Source organism: Myxine glutinosa, chromosome 6, assembly GCF_964187855.1.
Source record: "Myxine glutinosa chromosome 6, kmMyxGlut1.1, whole genome shotgun sequence".
NCBI lineage: Eukaryota > Metazoa > Chordata > Myxini > Myxiniformes > Myxinidae > Myxine > Myxine glutinosa.
The window spans coordinates 60,424,565-60,443,153 of NC_136266.1; the positions used below are offsets into that span (position 1 = coordinate 60,424,565).

The 18,589-nt window shown below is 44.3% G+C and overlaps 1 protein-coding gene across 1 annotated transcript in view; it reads right to left on the bottom strand.

The window, feature by feature from the left end:
• The window catches only part of LOC137429381 (tudor domain-containing protein 7B-like), a 36,494-nt gene that overhangs the window by 1,332 nt on the left and 16,573 nt on the right, over positions 1-18,589 (bottom strand). Inside the window, exons 3-5 of the mRNA XM_078781033.1 lie at positions 14,078-14,309; positions 11,020-11,099; positions 4,426-4,634 (exon numbers count right to left, since the gene is read on the bottom strand). Coding sequence (XP_078637159.1) covers positions 4,426-4,634; positions 11,020-11,099; positions 14,078-14,309 — 521 coding nt within the window. The remainder of the gene's footprint in view (positions 1-4,425; positions 4,635-11,019; positions 11,100-14,077; positions 14,310-18,589) is intronic.

The window sequence follows — 18,589 nt, forward strand, 5'->3', positions numbered from 1 at the left end:
ACTCCACACATCCACCGAACCATTCACATTTCCACCCTTTCCAGCCTTCGTTGCTGCTCTACGTTCATTCCTTATGTCTCGCTCCCATAAATCATAACAATTCTCACACATGCAGCATACACCTTTCCCTTCAGCTTCAACGACACTCCCCTCCTCGTCAGCATGCCACTCAATTCCTGAAGCTTCTTCCATGCACATCTCACTCTAGCAACCGTTGCAGAGTCTGGTCCACCTTCTCCATTCAGCATGTCTCCTAGGTAACAAAATGTTTTCACACCTTCCAGCTTCACGCCATCTCCAAGATCCAACTCAACATTTCCTCCATCTGCAGCTCCCTCTGTGCACACCTTACACTTGAATGTCGCTGCCACACTGGTTAATGACACTCTCAAAACCACTACATTTTTGATGAACGCACTCAGCGCACATTGTACATTGAATGGAATTCACTCTGACACCCTTCCTGCACACAGCACACGGCCACTTCCCAGTTCTTTCCACCTCACCACATGCTTTACCACTTGCCATCACCTTCGTTTTTCCGATATTCACCTTCAGACATTTCGTCTCCATACATTCCTTCCACTTGTTCATCTTCTCCTTCAGTCCATCCATACTTTCTGAAATCAACACCAGATCATCTGCATACAACAACTCCCATGGTAAACCCTCCTTTGCATTCCGAGCCAGCACCATCACAGCCACAAATAGTCGTGGACTTAGTACCGACCCCTGATGCACTCCCACCTTCACCTCAAACTCACCACTGTTCCCGTCCTTCGTCCTTACAGCTGTGCGCGCTCTTTTGTACATTGCCATCACTACTCTGATCAACCATTCCTCCATTCAATCCTGCCAAATCTCACTCTCTTACTATGTCTCTCCGAAAAGATCGACTGGACAACCCTCCCATCTACTTTCTCAACAATCCTCTCCAAGAAGTTCTGTCACTCAAGCTTTTGGGTCTCACTATCTGCCATGATCTTTCTTGGGAAAACCACATTTCCAAGCTGGCCTCCAAAGCCAGTCGCCGACTGGGCATCCTCCGTCGTGCGAAGTCCTTCCTCGGCACACCTGAGCTCCTCACCACTTACAAGGCTTTCATCCGCAGCTCAATGGAATACTGTTCTCCCCTATGGGCTGGTGCTCCTGCCTCACACCTGGCTCGGCTTCACGCTGTTGAATCCAAAGCTTTCAAAATCATTGGAATCTCCCGCGATGAAGCTATCTCTGAGGGCCTTTCACTCACTCACCGCAGGCAGGTAGGTGGTCTTTCTGTCTTCTACCGACTCCTCTCCGGCCTTGCTCCCCCAGCTCTCTCTGTGCTCTGTCCCCCAAATATTCCTACAGGTCGCACAAGATCTGCCAGCAACCCTCTGTTGGTTAAACTGCCGAAATCTCGGCTCTCTGCTCACCTTCACTCTTTCATTCCTCTTTTCTCCCGCCTGTGGAACAAACTCCCACACTCCCTTCAATCCCTCTCCTCCCTCCAGGTCTTTAAAACAGCTGTTCACCACCATCTCTTATCTTCCCCCATCCATAACCTTGATCTTTTCTACCCCCACTAATTCACCCCAGATCCACCTTGTTTGAAATTCCAACTTATTTCCTGGAAATCCTGGCAGTGTCCATATGTTTATACCTCTCCCACCCCCCCCCCCTTCACATGCCTCCCCCCCTTCACATGCCTCCCCCCCAAAGCCCTCTCCCTCCCACAGATCTCTCGATGTCTCCATGTCTCTCGGTCCCTGCTCTCAAATGTTGTGTTTGTGTCCTTCCCCCTCTCTCCCCATCTTGTCTACCGCTCCCGATGTTATTTGTTTTATGTGTCTGTTTGTCTTTCTGTGTGATTAATGTTCGCTCTTTCACGAGCCTCGATCTTGTATACAAAAAAAAAAAAAAAAAAAAACTCCTAACTTCCTCAATGCCCATGTCACTACTTCGCGTGGAACCCCATCGAATGCTTTCTCCAGATCAACAAACCCAAAAAACAACTTCTTCCTCTTATCCATTTACTTCTCCTGCAACTGCCTCACAATGAAAAGCGCATCTGTCGTTCCTCTTCCTGGCATAAATCCAAACTGCATTTCATCAATCTTCCCTTTCTTCCTTGTCCTCCTCTCCAACACGATTTCCAATACCTTCATTCCATGCTCCAATAACTTTATCGCTCGATACGAGCCACAGTCCAGAGGGTCACCTTTCCCCTTGTATAGAGGGACGAGGGTACTCAGTTCCCAATCCACTGGAATGCGGCCTTCTTTCACCACCAGATTGCAGATCTCTGTCATTCTCTTCACACCCCAATTTCCCGCTGCCTTCAACATATCTCCCACAACTCCCGTCGGCCCTCCCACTTTTCTACTCTTCATTGCTTTTACTGCTTCTTCAACTTCCTTCTCGGTTATCTTCTCTGCCGGTCCTAAAACTGGGTTACTCTCTGTGTTGCCATCCCATTCATTCTCTGCATTCAACAGTATTTCCATATATCTCTTCCATCTTCCTTTAATTCCATCTGGGTCCACAACGATTTGTCCCACTTCATCCTTCAAGCAACTCACCCACATCACATCACACCTTTCGCTATCTGCTTTGCAATCCTGAATACCGCTCTCTGACCCTCTTCCAAATCCAAGCGTTCTCCGAACATTTTCCTACATGCCTCCTGCGGCTTTGCGACCTCTTTATTTGCAGCCTTCTTGGCTGTGTTATAACTTTCATGCTCTGCCTTTTCTGCACCCATACCCTTCGCCTTCTGCCACTCCTTGAACTTCTTCCTCTTCTCGTCAATGATTTGATGAGGATACACTATTATGATGCAAGAATATCTTGGAAGGCCAAAATAAGGTCAAAGTAAAAAAAAAGAAGTCAATATGGCAGACTTTTTATCCCCATTATTGAAGTAAAATTAAATTCCAAAAGTCCTCAGACATTTGGCAGCAAAAAAAAAGGGAGAAAAACCCAAATGATGATCATGTACCCTGATGGGTGTAAGACCTGACCTTTAACCCAAAGGGGAATGATGCAAATTATGCTAAATTTGCCTTACTCAGAGCAATCTCATTTGATCAGCCAAATCCTAGTCAAATTATGGTAAAAATGTTAAAATGTGTACAATTAGGTCATGACTTTAAACATAGGGGCAATACCCCATGGCACTCACCTGGTAGAATAAAGCAGTATACTACACTGACTAAAACATATTTTGAACAGTATTATGGTATTTTGAACCGAATTCAATGGTTGCTAGAAGACAGGGCAGCATGTACAATCATACTAATGTAATCATAAGACTTTAAACAAACAAAAAAAAACTATTTATGGTGGCAACCTCTCCTCCCCCACCCACTCCCGTATCCCTCCTCAGACCCCAATTTTTCGAATGCCTTGAAACAAACATTGGTACCTCACAGGTGATGAAGATTGGGGTTAAGTTACATCGGAATTGTATATGCAGTTTCAGAGAAGAAAGCAAATACCTATTTTGGAGGGGTCAAACCTGGACCCACTTCAACCCCCGGCAGACCAGCTTAAACACCGACTTTTTTTAATGCCGTGAACAAACTTTAGTCATAACATACCAAATATCATTTGTGCCAAATTTGGTCACAATCCCATCAGCGGTTTCGGAGAAGTTGCAAGTGTTTACGGACCGACAACGTGCCAACTCATATGCTCCCCGGAACTACGTTCCAGGTGAGCTAAAAATTAGGGCAAGGTCAAAAACGTCAACACCACATACATTGTATTCCTATTATTGATGCAAAATTTCATAATGAAAGTCTAATCCGGCTCAAATACAGCTCGGTAATTTCAGAAATTTGGAGTGCCAGGAAAAAATGCATAACCCTAAATGGTGGTTTCGTACTCTAGGGGTCAAACTCTGGGGTACTATTAAAAATTGGGGGCACTAATTGTATAGAAACAACCCCTACAGCAGCTACAAGCCTCCCCTATCCTATAACGGGGGTGTGTGGAGTCAAGGGGATAAGCATAAAAAGGCGGAGGGGGAGAGGGAAAGATTTTTTTTTCCCCCTCCCCCTTCCAAATGATGAAGTGAAAGCAACACTGGGCTAACCATCACACGTTTGTCCAAAAACGTTTATAGGAAATAACATTTATGGACAACATCTAAAATCCCCACACTTCCCACCAAAAGCAAAGTTGAAAGATGGCAAAGGATTCCACTGGGAATAACCCAATATAAAATTTAGAGTTAAAAAACAAAAAAAAAATGTTGTTTTCATTCCTGTGACCCAAAGCAAGTGCTCCTCTATTCCCACCCCCCAACCCCCTCCCCCCGGGCACTTTTGGTTTTAGCGTAAATTAAAGGCAATATTTCCGAGCATAAAACCCAAAATCACAACCATAATCACAATGCTCAACAAGCAATATTAGCATTTCCGGTTTGGTCACGAGTCACACCGAGCAAATGTGCGACCAGTCGCGCAGGTGCTGCAGTACGGCCGATGGCATATCCTCCTGAAACATCTGGTGGTATATCTTCTGAAGACCTGTGTTCCAAATGCCCGAATAATAGTGTTGCACAATGTCCCTCAAACGTTTCTGCAAAATCTCCATGGGAACCTCTGGGCCGTTTTTTCTCATTGTGCTCCTCCAGTTCTTTGATGAGCCTGTGCAAATCAACAAAAGAGGGTGAAAAAGTTACGAGAATTTTCAGTTCATTAAATAAGTTTAGTTTGCAATACTTTCACAGTTCAATTTTGGGATCAATGAAAGAAATGAAGCATAACCTTTTTCTGCCATTATTTAAAAAACGACTGCCTTTGTATATACAAAGGGAGCAAAATATTGTGTGCCTCTTCGGTCAAGTTCTTCCATTTTTTACCATCTGCGCCAAAAAAAAAATATTCTTGCATAATCATGGTATAAAAAAGGTTGTTTGGCTGTAATAATCCTGTCTTCCTTGAACCAACTGGTAATCTCACTATAATTCACCAAATGTCCGTCCGTCTGTCTGTCTGTCTGTCTTGTCTGTCCGTTCGTTCGTTCGTTCGAAGGTACCGCAAAAACGGCTGAACTGATCGCAAGGATATTTTGGGTGGGTAATCCTAGGACCCCCACGAGCAAAATAGGCCTTATAGTTTTTCCAATTTTTCCAAGTTTTCCAATTTTCAAGTTTTTCCAAACACTATGGAATAATATTTCCCAATATGAACAGTGATGTGGCTTTTATTGAAATTCTACGTACCAGGAGAGAGTAGATCGACTCCTGACGAACTCTTCCTATATAAATGTGCGGCTCCAAAGTTAAACAGCAGCTCCGAAGTTAAACGGCAGCGTGTGCAAAGCGACTGAGAAACAGGTGTAGCGGCCGCTTCCGTGTTAGATTCGGCACGCACTCTTCACACATGAACGTGCGACTGAGAAAGACGTGTAGCGGCCGCTTCCATTTTGCAGAATTCAATCTTTTTTCAAAATGGGTGCCATGTACTGTTTAGATTTTGATGATTTGTGTGTGACATGATTCAACAGATTTTTCTGTGCCAGGCAGCGTGATCGCAAGGGGGTCAAACTATTTATGGTGGCAACCTATTTAGCGCATCTAAACCCCCATCACAAACATTCATATGTTTATATGAATCGTTAAAAATAAAAAAGCCTTCAATTTCTGATATTTTGCCTTTTCATTTGGGCCTCCCAATTGAAGCCCTGCCCATAGGGCGGGTACCGTTGCTGGTATTACAAAAGACAAGGACTCAACAAAAACAGCTTGATATCTGCTCAGACGTGTAAAGCCAAAAATGAAATAAAGTCGATTAAACGATAACTCGCACCTCTATTTGAGCAAGTGAATGTCCAAGGCTAACAATAATCCTCCACTTAAAGAAGGCCTCAACCTTGAGCTCACTGGACATGGCACTCCAGAAAGAAAGCATCTCAATCAACTGCCAGATTAAAGTTGACCTTCAGACACAAGGTACGACAGTTTCAACTTGCACCATCCGTCACCAACTCAATGAAAGGGGGTTCTATGGTAGGAGACCCAGGAGGACTCCACTGCTGAGAGAGAGAGACATAATAAAGCCTGACTGGAGTTTGCAAAAACACACCTGAAAAAGCCAAAACCCTTCTGGGAGAATGTCTTGTGGAGATGAGACCAAATTAGAGCTTTTTGGTAAAGTACATCATCTCTATGTTTACAGAAAACAAAATGAAGCCTTCAAAGAAAAGAACACCTTCCCTACAGTCAAACATGGAGGAGGTTCAGTGATGTTTTGGGGTTGCTGTGCTGCCTCTGGCACTGCATGCCTTGTATGTGTGCATGGCATCATTAAATCAGGAGATTACCAAGGCATTTTGGAGCACAATGTTCAACCTGTCAGAAAGCTGGGTCTCTGTCAAAGGTCATGGGTCTTGCAGCAAGACAATGACCCCAAACACTTCAAAAAGTATCCCAGGAATGGTTCAAGACAAAATGCTGGACTGTTCTGAAGTGGCCAGCAATGAGTCCAGATCTAAACCCCATTGAACACCTGTGGGGAGATCTGAAAACAGCAGTTTCAAATCTGGGAGAACTGGAGCAGTTCGCACAAGAAGAGTGGGCCAAACTGCCAGTATAGAGGTGTAGGAAACTCATTCATGGCTATAGGAAGCACTTGACTGCAGTTATATTGTACAAAGGCTGTGCTATCAAATATTAAGTCTCAGGTTTGAATAATTTTGTCAATGCCATTTCTTTTATTTACTGATTTAAAAGGATATATCAAGTTCTGAATCAAAAATAAAGGTTAAGTAATATTAACAGTGAAATAAAGAATTGTGGAGACCAAATACTTTCGTCAATTTCAACTTATTTTTAGAGAAAATTGTGAGTTATTTGAAAAAAGTGCAAGGGTGCCAATATTTTTGGCAACGACTGTATATCGTTTTTGGTCCTATCTCTCAATGGAGAAGAATACAACATGCATTTTAAAGGCCATTTTCCCTGCTAGAGCGGGGGTTAGCCTTGCGGTCCCCATGACAATCTTTTCCATTTTGCCCTATTTTCTGCATCTCTCCTTGTTAACCCCCTTGCCCGCATTTCTTCTTCCACCATCTTTAGCCAAGTCTTTCTCGGTCTTCCCCGTCCTCTACTTCCTTCTACATCAATTTCCATCACTCTTCTCAACCAGTCACTTTCATCCTTCCTCAACACATGACCAAACCATCTCAGCCTGTTCCTCTTCACAGCATCAATCACAGGCAATATTCCCATCATCTTTCGCAATTCATCATTTGTCTTCCCCTCTCTCAACGATACTCCGCACATCCATCGAACCATTCGCATTTCCACCCTTTCCAGCCTTCGTTGCTGCTCTACGTTCATTACCCATGTCTCGCTCCCATAAATCATAACACTTCTCACACATGCAGCATACACCTTTCCCTTCAGCTTCAGCGACACTCTCCTCCTCATCAGCACGCCACTCAGTTCCCGAAACTTCTTCCATGCACATCTCACTCGAGCAACTGTTGCCGAGTCTGATCCACCTTCTCCATTCAGCATGTCTCTGAGGTAGCAAAATGTTTTCACACCTTCCAGCTTCACGCCGTCTCCAAGATCCAACTCAACATTTCCTCCATCTGCAGCTCCCTCTGTGCACACCTTACATTTGAATGTAGCTGCCACACTGGTAAATGACCCTCTCAGACCACTACATTTTTGATGAACCCACTCAGCGCACATTGTACATTGAATGGAGTTCACTCCGACACCCTTCCTGCACACAGCACACGGCCACTTCCCAGTTCTTTCTACCTCACCACATGCTTTACCACTTGCCATCACCTTCGTCTTTCCGATATTCACCTTCAGACCTTTTGTCTCCATACATTCCTTCCACTTGTTCATCTTTTCCTTCAGTCCATCCATACTTTCCGCAATCAACACCAGATCATCTGCATTCAACAACTCCTACGGTAAACCCTCCTTTACGTTCTGAGCCAGCGCCTCCATCACAGCTACAAATAGTAGTGGACTTAGTACCGACCCCTGATGCACTCCCACCTTCACCTCAAACTCACCACTGTTCCCGTCCTTCGTCCTTACAGCTGTGCGCGCTCTTTTGTACATTGCCATCACTACTCTGATCAACCATTCCTCCACTCCTAACTTCCTCAATGCCCATGTCAATACTTTGCGTGGAACCCTATCGAATGCTTTCTCCAGATCAACAAACCCAAAAAACAACTTCTTCCTCTTCTCCATGTACTTCTCCTGCAACTGCCTCACAATGAAAAGCGCATCTGTCGTTCCTCTTCCTGGCATAAATCCAAACTGCATTTCGTCGATCTTCACTTTCTTCCTTATCCTCCTCTCCAACACCCTTTCCAATACCTTCATTCCATGCTCCAATAACTTTATCGCTCGGTACGAGCCACACTCCAGAGGGTCACCTTTCCCCTTGTATAGAGGGACGAGGGTACTCAGTTCCCAATCCACTGGAATGCGGCCTTCTTTCACCACCAGATTACAGATCTCTGTCATTCTCTTCACACCCCAACTTCCTGCTGCCTTCAACATATCTCCCACAACTCCCGTCGGCCCTCCCGCTTTTCCACTCTTCATTGCTTTTATCGCTTCCTCAACTTCCTTCTCAGTTATTTTCTCTGCCGGTCCTAAAACTGGGTTACTCTCTATGTTGCCATCCCATTCATTCTCTGTATTCAACAGCATTTCCATATATCTTTTCCATCTTCCTTTAATTCCATCTGGGTCCACAACGATTTGTCCCACTTAATCCTTCAAGCAACTCACCCCCATCACATCACACCTCTCTTTCGCTATGTGCTTTGCAATCCTGAATACTGCTTTCTGACCCTCTTACGAATCCAAGCGTTCTCCGAACATTTTCCTACATGCCTCCTGCGCCTTTGCTACCTCTTTCTTTACATCCTTCCTGGCTGCCTTATAACTTTCATGCTCTGCTGTTTCTGCTCCCGTACCCTTCGCCTTCTGCCACTCCTTGAACTTCTTCCTCTTCTCGTCAATCCTCTTTCCAACTTCATCACCCCACCACCATGTTTCCGAGTGCCTCGGTGGTCTTTTTGTCCATCCACATACCTCACCAACGGCTCCCAACAGACTAGCTTTCATTGACATCCAACCACTTTCAAGCTCAACCACATCATCCTCTACCCTACTCAGCCTCTCTTTTAATGCCTCCCTTACTGTCACCTCTTTCAACCTCCACACCTTCATTCTTGGTTGATACTTCACCCGCCGAGCTCTCCTCGCACCTTTCACCCTTATGTCGCACACAACCAAGTGGTGCTGTGAAACAGCCTCCTCCCCCGGGATCACCTTTGTGTCCCGGAGGTGCCCCCTATCTCGCCTACGCACCATCAGGTAGTCAACGGTTGTCGTCGACCCACCTGACGTGTATGTAACAAGCTTATTATCCTCTTTCTGGAACTGAGTATTACAAATCAACAAATCAGCTCCATCAGCAAACTCCAAAATCCTTTCACCTTCTCCATTTCTCACACCATATCCGTAACCCCCATGAACTCCCTCAAAACCATCCATACTCCTTCCCACATGTCCATTCAGGTCCCACCACAACAACTTCCTCATCTTTCACCTTTTCCATCAGCTTCTCTATCGCACACCAGAACTTGTCCTTCTCTTCATTGCTTCGACCAACCTGCGGAGCATATCCCGAGATGACGTTCACCAAGAGCTTTCCAATCATCATTTTCACCATCATAAACCTATCACTCACTCTAGTCACACTTACCACACTGTCTACAAACTCCTCAGAAAACAGGACACCAACACCATTCACGCCCTCCGGGCACCCTTGCCACACAAACTTGTATTTCTGTCCCTGCCTACCCTTCCCCATTCTCACACCACTTCCCTTCCATCTCATCTCTTGCACACAACATATGTCCACTCTTCTTCTGACCAATACTTCCACCACTTCTCCTGATCTCCCTGTCATTGTCCCTACATTCCATGTCCCAAACCTCAGAAACCGATCTCCACTTCGGGCTGCACCCTGCCAATATGTAGTTGTAATTGTCATGGTTCTCTTTTTGAGGCAATGTTTTTATGGCCGGATGCCCTTCCTGACGCCAACCCTCTTAGTCGTCTCTTACGACACGCAGGGATACGGTGTACCTATTCTGACCAGGGTACACACTGGGAAACGTTTAAAACATGGAAAGTCTGGGGCGGGGGTAGGGGGGGGGGCGTCAGCATCACGGCTGCGGTTTAAACATATTCCAACAATATCCAAACAGAACCATGAAAACCATGAAAAACAATCTGGGAAAAGTCCCCAAGCGAGAAGGTGGATTTGAGAAGGAAGGAGCAGAGGCAGAAGAGAAACGAGATACAGGGGGCGGGGCACAAGCCGAGACGAGGAGGAGAGCGAACAAGCACGTGTCCGGGAGGAGAGAAAGAATCAATATAGAATTCTTTGTCTAGGGAAGTGAGGTGAGGGGGAGAAAATAAAATAAAAGAAACAAGCAATACAGCGAAGGGAATAACCCAAACCGACAAAACACCGACGGGGGGAGGGAAGCCCCAAGTTACCAGGCTGCGCACGAGGTACGACTCAGAAAACGATTAACTACACACAAGTTTGTACGAATTACAAACCAATACCAACCAGAAACACACAATAACACGTGCACAGCAAAATAACCAGTGGAAATTTGACAAAGACAAGAATGGGAAAACACTTAAACTTCGATGCCGTGGAGAGCTCTAAGTACGCTTCACTCGCCCGAGGAACCAGAAACCGGAAACCTCCATCAGCCATCACATCAGCCATCAGAAGAATCACGAAAAAAAATCTTGTATCCACATCTTCACGAAAATCGAATCAATCCATCCTTGTCACACACCCAACCTGTCCACCAAATTTCGTCCAAACCAGTCCACAACTTTGATATCCCTCTCACAGACAAAAACAACCTCCATCCACCTTCGATGGCTGAGGTGACTAAATGAACACGAATAAATTTTCATATATCAAAGGTAACCCTGCAAAAAGATCAACATACCCAAATCCCTTGTCTTTTCTGGCAATGGTCTTCCTTCAGGTGGAATATCCTCTTTCACCATGCTTTGAGGCATTTTAAGTCTTGAATAAAATGAAAAGATAGACAATGTCAAATGTGGGGTGGGGGGTGTGGGTGAGAAAGAGAGAGAGAGAGCAAGAGAGAGCCAGAGAGAGCAAGAGAGAGAGAGCCAGAGAGCCAGAGAGAGAGCAAGAGAGAGCCAGAGAGAGAGCGAGAGAGAGCCAGAGAGCCAGAGAGAGAGCAAGAGAGAGCCAGAGAGAGAGCAAGAGAGAGCCAGAGAGAGAGCAAGAGAGAGAGCAAGAGCCAGAGAGAGAGCCAGAGCCAGAGAGAGAGAGCAAGGGGTGACGAGAGAGAGAGCAAGGGGTGACGAGAGCGAGAGCAAGGGGTGACGAGAGAGAGAGAGCAAGGGGTGACGAGAGCGAGAGAGCAAGGGGTGACGAGAGCGAGAGAGCAAGGGGTGACGAGAGCGAGAGAGCAAGGGGTGACGAGAGCGAGAGAGCAAGGGGTGACGAGAGCGAGAGCAAGGGGTGACGAGAGCGAGAGCAAGGGGTGACGAGAGCGAGAGCAAGGGGTGACGAGAGCGAGAGCAAGGGGTGACGAGAGCGAGAGCAAGGGGTGACGAGAGCGAGAGCAAGGGGTGACGAGAGCGAGAGCAAGGGGTGACGAGAGCGAGAGCAAGGGGTGACGAGAGCGAGAGCAAGGGGTGACGAGAGCGAGAGCAAGGGGTGACGAGAGCGAGAGCAAGGGGTGACGAGAGCGAGAGCAAGGGGTGACGAGAGCGAGAGCAAGGGGTGACGAGAGCGAGAGCAAGGGGTGACGAGAGCGAGAGCAAGGGGTGACGAGAGCGAGAGCAAGGGGTGACGAGAGCGAGAGCAAGGGGTGACGAGAGCGAGAGCAAGGGGTGACGAGAGCGAGAGCAAGGGGTGACGAGAGCGAGAGCAAGGGGTGACGAGAGCGAGAGCAAGGGGTGACGAGAGCGAGAGCAAGGGGTGACGAGAGCGAGAGCAAGGGGTGACGAGAGCGAGAGCAAGGGGTGACGAGAGCGAGAGCAAGGGGTGACGAGAGCGAGAGCAAGGGGTGACGAGAGCGAGAGCAAGGGGTGACGAGAGCGAGAGCAAGGGGTGACGAGAGCGAGAGCAAGGGGTGACGAGAGCGAGAGCAAGGGGTGACGAGAGCGAGAGCAAGGGGTGACGAGAGCGAGAGCAAGGGGTGACGAGAGCGAGAGCAAGGGGTGACGAGAGCGAGAGCAAGGGGTGACGAGAGCGAGAGCAAGGGGTGACGAGAGCGAGAGCAAGTGGTGACGAGAGCGAGAGCAAGTGGTGACGAGAGCGAGAGCAAGGGGTGACGAGAGCGAGAGCAAGGGGTGACGAGAGCGAGAGCAAGGGGTGACGAGAGCGAGAGCAAGGGGTGACGAGAGCGAGAGCAAGGGGTGACGAGAGCGAGAGCAAGGGGTGACGAGAGCGAGAGCAAGGGGTGACGAGAGCGAGAGCAAGGGGTGATGAGAGCGAGAGCAAGGGGTGACGAGAGCGAGAGCAAGGGGTGACGAGAGCGAGAGCAAGGGGTAACGAGAGCGAGAGCAAGGGGTGACGAGAGCGAGAGCAAGGGGTGACGAGAGCGAGAGCAAGGGGTGACGAGAGCGAGAGCAAGGGGTAACGAGAGCGAGAGCAAGGGGTGACGAGAGCGAGAGCAAGGGGTGACGAGAGCGAGAGCAAGGGGTGACGAGAGCGAGAGCAAGGGGTGACGAGAGCGAGAGCAAGGGGTGACGAGAGCGAGAGCAAGGGGTGACGAGAGCGAGAGCAAGGGGTGACGAGAGCGAGAGCAAGGGGTGACGAGAGCGAGAGCAAGGGGTGACGAGAGCGAGAGCAAGGGGTGACGAGAGCGAGAGCAAGGGGTGACGAGAGAGAGAGCAAGGGGTGACGAGAGCGAGAGCAAGGGGTGACGAGAGAGAGAGCAAGGGGTGACGAGAGAGAGAGAGCAAGGGGTGACCAGAGAGAGAGAGCAAGGGGTGACGAGAGAGAGAGAGCAAGGGGTGACGAGAGAGAGAGCAAGGGTTGACGAGAGAGAGAGCAAGGGTTGACGAGAGAGAGAGAGCAAGGGGTGACGAGAGAGAGCAAGGGGTGATGAGAGAGAGAGAGCAAGGGGTGACGAGAGAGAGAGCAAGGGGTGACGAGAGAGAGAGCAAGGGGTGACGAGAGAGAGAGCAAGGGGTGACGAGAGAGAGAGCAAGGGGTGGCGAGAGAGAGAGAGCAAGGGGTGACGAGAGAGAGAGCAAGGGGTGACGAGAGAGAGAGCAAGGGGTGCCGAGAGAGAGAGCAAGGGGTGACGAGAGAGAGAGCAAGGGGTGACGAGAGAGAGAGCAAGGGGTGACGAGAGAGAGAGCAAGGGGTGACGAGAGAGAGAGCAAGGGGGTGACGAGAGAGAGAGCAAGGGGTGACGAGAGAGAGAGAGCAAGGGGTGACGAGAGAGAGAGCAAGGGGTGACGAGAGAGAGAGCAAGGGGTGACGAGAGAGAGAGCAAGGGGTGACGAGAGAGAGAGCAAGGGGTGACGAGAGAGAGCAAGGGGTGAAGAGAGAGAGAGAGCAAGGGGTGACGAGAGAGCGAGAGAGAGAGAGCGAGAGAGAGAGATAGCGAGCGCGGGGGCGAGAGCAACAGCGAGCGCGAGAGCGAGAGGGCAAGAGAAAGAGTGAGCAAGAGCGCAAGAGAGTGAGAGAGCCACAGTACATTCGTTTATTATTAGCTGTGAGTGCACAATAAAATATGATTGGCTTTGGGTGCAATTTAAACACCCATGTGTGGAGGCAAACGATGACTCACATCTGCTTAAAAAAAAAAAAAAAATGGTTGAAATCAGGCCCTCCAATAACTATAACTAAGTGCTGAGAAGTCATCCACAAATGGTCGAAACCACGACATTTAAGAGTTTACTGTATTTCATAAATGTAAAGATACATGAACAAGAATCGACTTTGTTTAAATGACAAAAATACAAGAGACCATGGAAAACATGGTAATTTCATAATTATGCCACAAACAAACTCACTCTGGTTTCTGTCTCCATTGTGCATGGAGCTCATCGACTTTAGAGCGCCAATTATCAGAAGAACTCCTTCTTACAACATTTTTCTTCAAAGAATGACTGGAGCATGGTTGTGAGCTGGAAGATGAAACCGGTATGGCCAGTACTGGTTTGCTTGTTTCTTTAATGGTAAAAGCAGGCACATTTTGCTTCATCGGCAGGTTAAATGGACTCCTTTGTACTGGGAAGAAATTTCCTAAAGGGGGGGGAAGGGGGGGGGTGGGGGATTAAAACGATTGTGATACAGGTGGTTAAAGGGGTTGGATGGGTTCGGGTTAATTAGATAAAAGGTGGTAAGATAGTGGTGATGGGAGATCAGATCTTTTCACAGTTTGCATACAGGTATCCCTCAATTTACATTTTTCACAACAACAAGATTGTCTTTTTACTACATAATTTACATGAATCAAGAGTAGATCACACAAGAAATTTCAATCTGGTCAGATTAAGTGTTGAACTTGAATTATGACATCATAATGAAGGCACCAATGACGTCAGCGTTAACAACCCTTATTCCCCATGCGGAGTTCTTAACAATGAGCCACGTTTCCATTTTTGCATGGAGCAGTTTTGGAGATATAGAGGTGCAAAGTTTTTCGATTTTTTCCAAGATGGAACCCGTACCATGTGGCCTATGATGTCATAATTACCACTAATAAATTCCACATGAGTGGACACACACTATGGTGAAAATTGTGTCAAACACACTAACGGTTGTCGAGAAAATTATCAAAATAATTTAAACAAGATGGTGCCCATACCAGTGACCTATGACATGATGATCATCACTAAAACAATTCCACATGAGTAGATGCATACTATGGCGAAAATTTTGTGTCAATCAGAAAACGGTTTCCATGAAAACGATCATTTAAAAATGCAGACATATGAATGCCATACGTACCCACGCAAACTGATCGTTTAACCCCACTCTTTGGTTTGCAAGCACTGGGTAATGTAAAGGTCGAGAAACTCACAGTCATTGCACATTTGTGGTGAGTACATACATCTCGAAAAGGTAAAAGGATTTTCTATTCATTTAGCGTAAAGTTGGATTTTTTAATGTAAATGTCATTTACTTCAGGTTTTTGTTCTCATTTCTAACGGTACTTTTATTACCTTACGTAGAGTGAAAAAGATTACGTTAAGGAGATCCAAAATGGTTGGACCAGGAACAAATCCGTTTTTTAACCTTTAAAATGATGGGAAAAGTTTTGGATTCACGTTTCGCTATCCAGGAACATTTGGAAATTGAGGGATAATTGCAATGTTTACAATTTGTAAAACAGACAATACATTGACGCGATTCATTTGTGCGAATCCAGGGCAATTCCCCTCAATCAGGCACAAATACTTCAGCCAAAGACACATAATTAAATACATGAACTAGAACGGCACTCGGTAGAGCGCATATCTCCGCCAGGCTGAACAGATTATGGTTTCTATCCCACTGATAGGCCGGATCTGGATTCGGACCTGAATCAAAATCTAATCGGCTTGTTCTCATCACCAAACCAATTCGTCCGCCAAGTTTAGTCATAACTCGTCCATAACTTTTTTACATCATGTTCATATATCGCTTTTCACCCCATCTCTCAATGGTGAAGAATCACTTGAAAAATAAATAATTCTCGTATCCAAATCCATATTCAGATCTTCTCCAAAATCGAATCCTGGTCAGACACCCAACCTCTCCACCAAGTTTCGTCCACATCTGTCTAACTTTTTGTGATATCTTGCGAAAAATCATTTTTGGCCCCATCTCCCAATGCTGTAGAATAACTTTTAAAAATTCTACAAACCGGATCCAAATCCGGATCTTCACCAAAATCTAATCTTTTCGTCCTTGTCACACACACTACCTCTCTGCCAAATTTCATCCACAGCTTTGAGATATCTTGTTCACAGACAGCCAAAAAAAAACAAAAAACAAGTAAAGATACATTCAAAGTACCTCTCCCTCCCCATGCCAAATAATTAAATATCCTACAGTGCAGCTCAGAGAGACTGCATTGGGAGGGAGAGGTGTACAATAATTGATTGATTAATTGTATAATTAAAATCAATAAAAGATTATCACAAAATATTTTCTTAATCAATTGGCTAAAAGCATAACTAAACCACTAGTGCTTCATCCGAAGATGTATCTTTTAAAAATGTAATTAAATAAGTCATTAATAAAAAAACAAAAATTAATTAATCAATAAATAAATAATTAATCGATTAAATGATTAATCAATAAATGAAAAATATCCTTGATAGCCACATCACTTGGTCACCGTCATGTCCAAATATTAGCTTCCCAGCTCAAAAGGTGCCGGAGATATTGGCCAAATGAGAAAGAAAATAAATAAATGATTAATAATGAAAATAAATAAATAATAATCATTAAAAATTTAATTATTAATCAATTCGGTCACAGAATACAAAAACCACCACCATTTCATCAGAATCTGTAACTGGGAAAAATGTTTTTTTAAAGTAATTAATCGAATAATTAATCGATTAATTAATAAATCAAAAATAGCCTTTGCAGCCAAATCACCTGGTCATGGGTGTGTCCAATTATCAGCTTCCTAACTCAAAAGGTACCTGAGTTAATGATCAGAAGAGAAAGGAAATTTAATTAATCAAATAAGTACTTAATTAATCAGTAATAATTAAATAACTCCTCAATTAATTGATTAATCAAAAAAAAAATACCGTTTTTGACAAAGTACTTGCCCACTATTGTGCTGGAATTTCAGCTTCCTAGCTCAAAGGATGGCTGAGATATCGCCCGGACAAACAAACAAACAAACAAACAAGAAAATACAAGTACACATACATTCAAAGTACACCGCCCCATGCCAAATAATTAAATATGCTGCAGCGCGGGATTACCGCAGTGCAGCTCATAGAGACTGCATTGGGCGGGAGAGGTGTACACTAATTGATTGATTAATTGTATAATTAAAATCAATAAAAGATTATCACAAAATATTTTCATAATCAATTGGCTAATCGCATAACTAAACCACTAGTGCTTCATCCGAAGATGTATCTTTTAGAAATTTAATTAAATAAGTCATTTATAAAAAATTAAATAATTAATTGATTACTCAATAAATAATTAATCGATTAATCAATAAATAATTAATAGATGAAATGATTAATCAATAAATCAAAAATATCCTTGATAGCCACATCACTTGGTCACTTATGTCCAAATATTAGCTTCCCAGCTCAAAAGGTGCCTGAGATATTGGCCAAATGAGAAAGAAAATAAATAAATGATTAATAATGAAAATAAATAAATAATAATCATAAAAAAATTAAATTGGTAATCAATTTGGTCAGAGAACACATAAACTACCACTATTTCATCAGAATCTGTAACTTAAAAAAAAAATTTTTTTGGGTCATTAATCGAATAATTAAATAATTAATCGATTAATTGATTAATTAATAAATCAAAAATATCCTTTGCAGCCAAATCACCTGGTCATTGGCATGTCCAAATATCAGCTTCCTAACTCAAAAGGTGCCTGAGTTAATAATGGTCAGAAGATAAATGAAATTTAATTAATTAAATAAGTACTTAATTAAACGCTAATAATTAAATAACTCCTCAATTAATTGATTATTCAAAAAACAAAAAATACCGTATTTGACAAAGGACTTGCTCACGACTGTGCCGAAATTTCAGCTTCCTAGCTCAAAGGATGGCTGAGATATCGTCCGGACAACCAAGAAAGAAAACAAACAAGTACACATACATTCAAAGTACACCGCCCCATGCCAAATAATTAAATATGCTGCAGCGCGGCATTGCCGGGGCGCCTCCGGCGCCCGGCAATACCGCAGTGCAGCTCATTGAGGCTGCATTGGGAGGGAGAGGTGTACACTAATTGATTGATTAATTGTATAATTAAAATCAATAAAAGATTATCACAAAATATTTTCATAATCAATTGGCTAATCGCATAACTAAACCAGTAGTGCTTCATCCGAAGATGTATCTTTTAGAAATTTAATTAAATAAGTCATTTATAAAAAATTAAATAATTAATTGATTACTCAATAAATAATTAATCGATTAATCAATAAATACTTAATAGATGAAATGATTAATCAATAAATCAAAAATATCCTTGATAGCCACATCACTTGGTCACTCATGTCCAAATATTAGCTTCCCAGCTCAAAAGGTGCCTGAGATATTGGCCAAATGAGAAAGAAAATAAATAAATGATTAATAATGAAAATAAATAAATAATAATCATAAAAAAATTAAATTATTAATCAATTTGGTCAGAGAACACATAAACTACCACTATTTCATCAGAATCTGTAACTTAAAAAAAAAAAATTTTTTTGTCATTAATCGAATAATTAAATAATTAATCGATTAATTGATTAATTAATAAATCAAAAATATCCTTTGCAGCCAAATCACCTGGTCATTGGCATGTCCAAATATCAGCTTCCTAACTC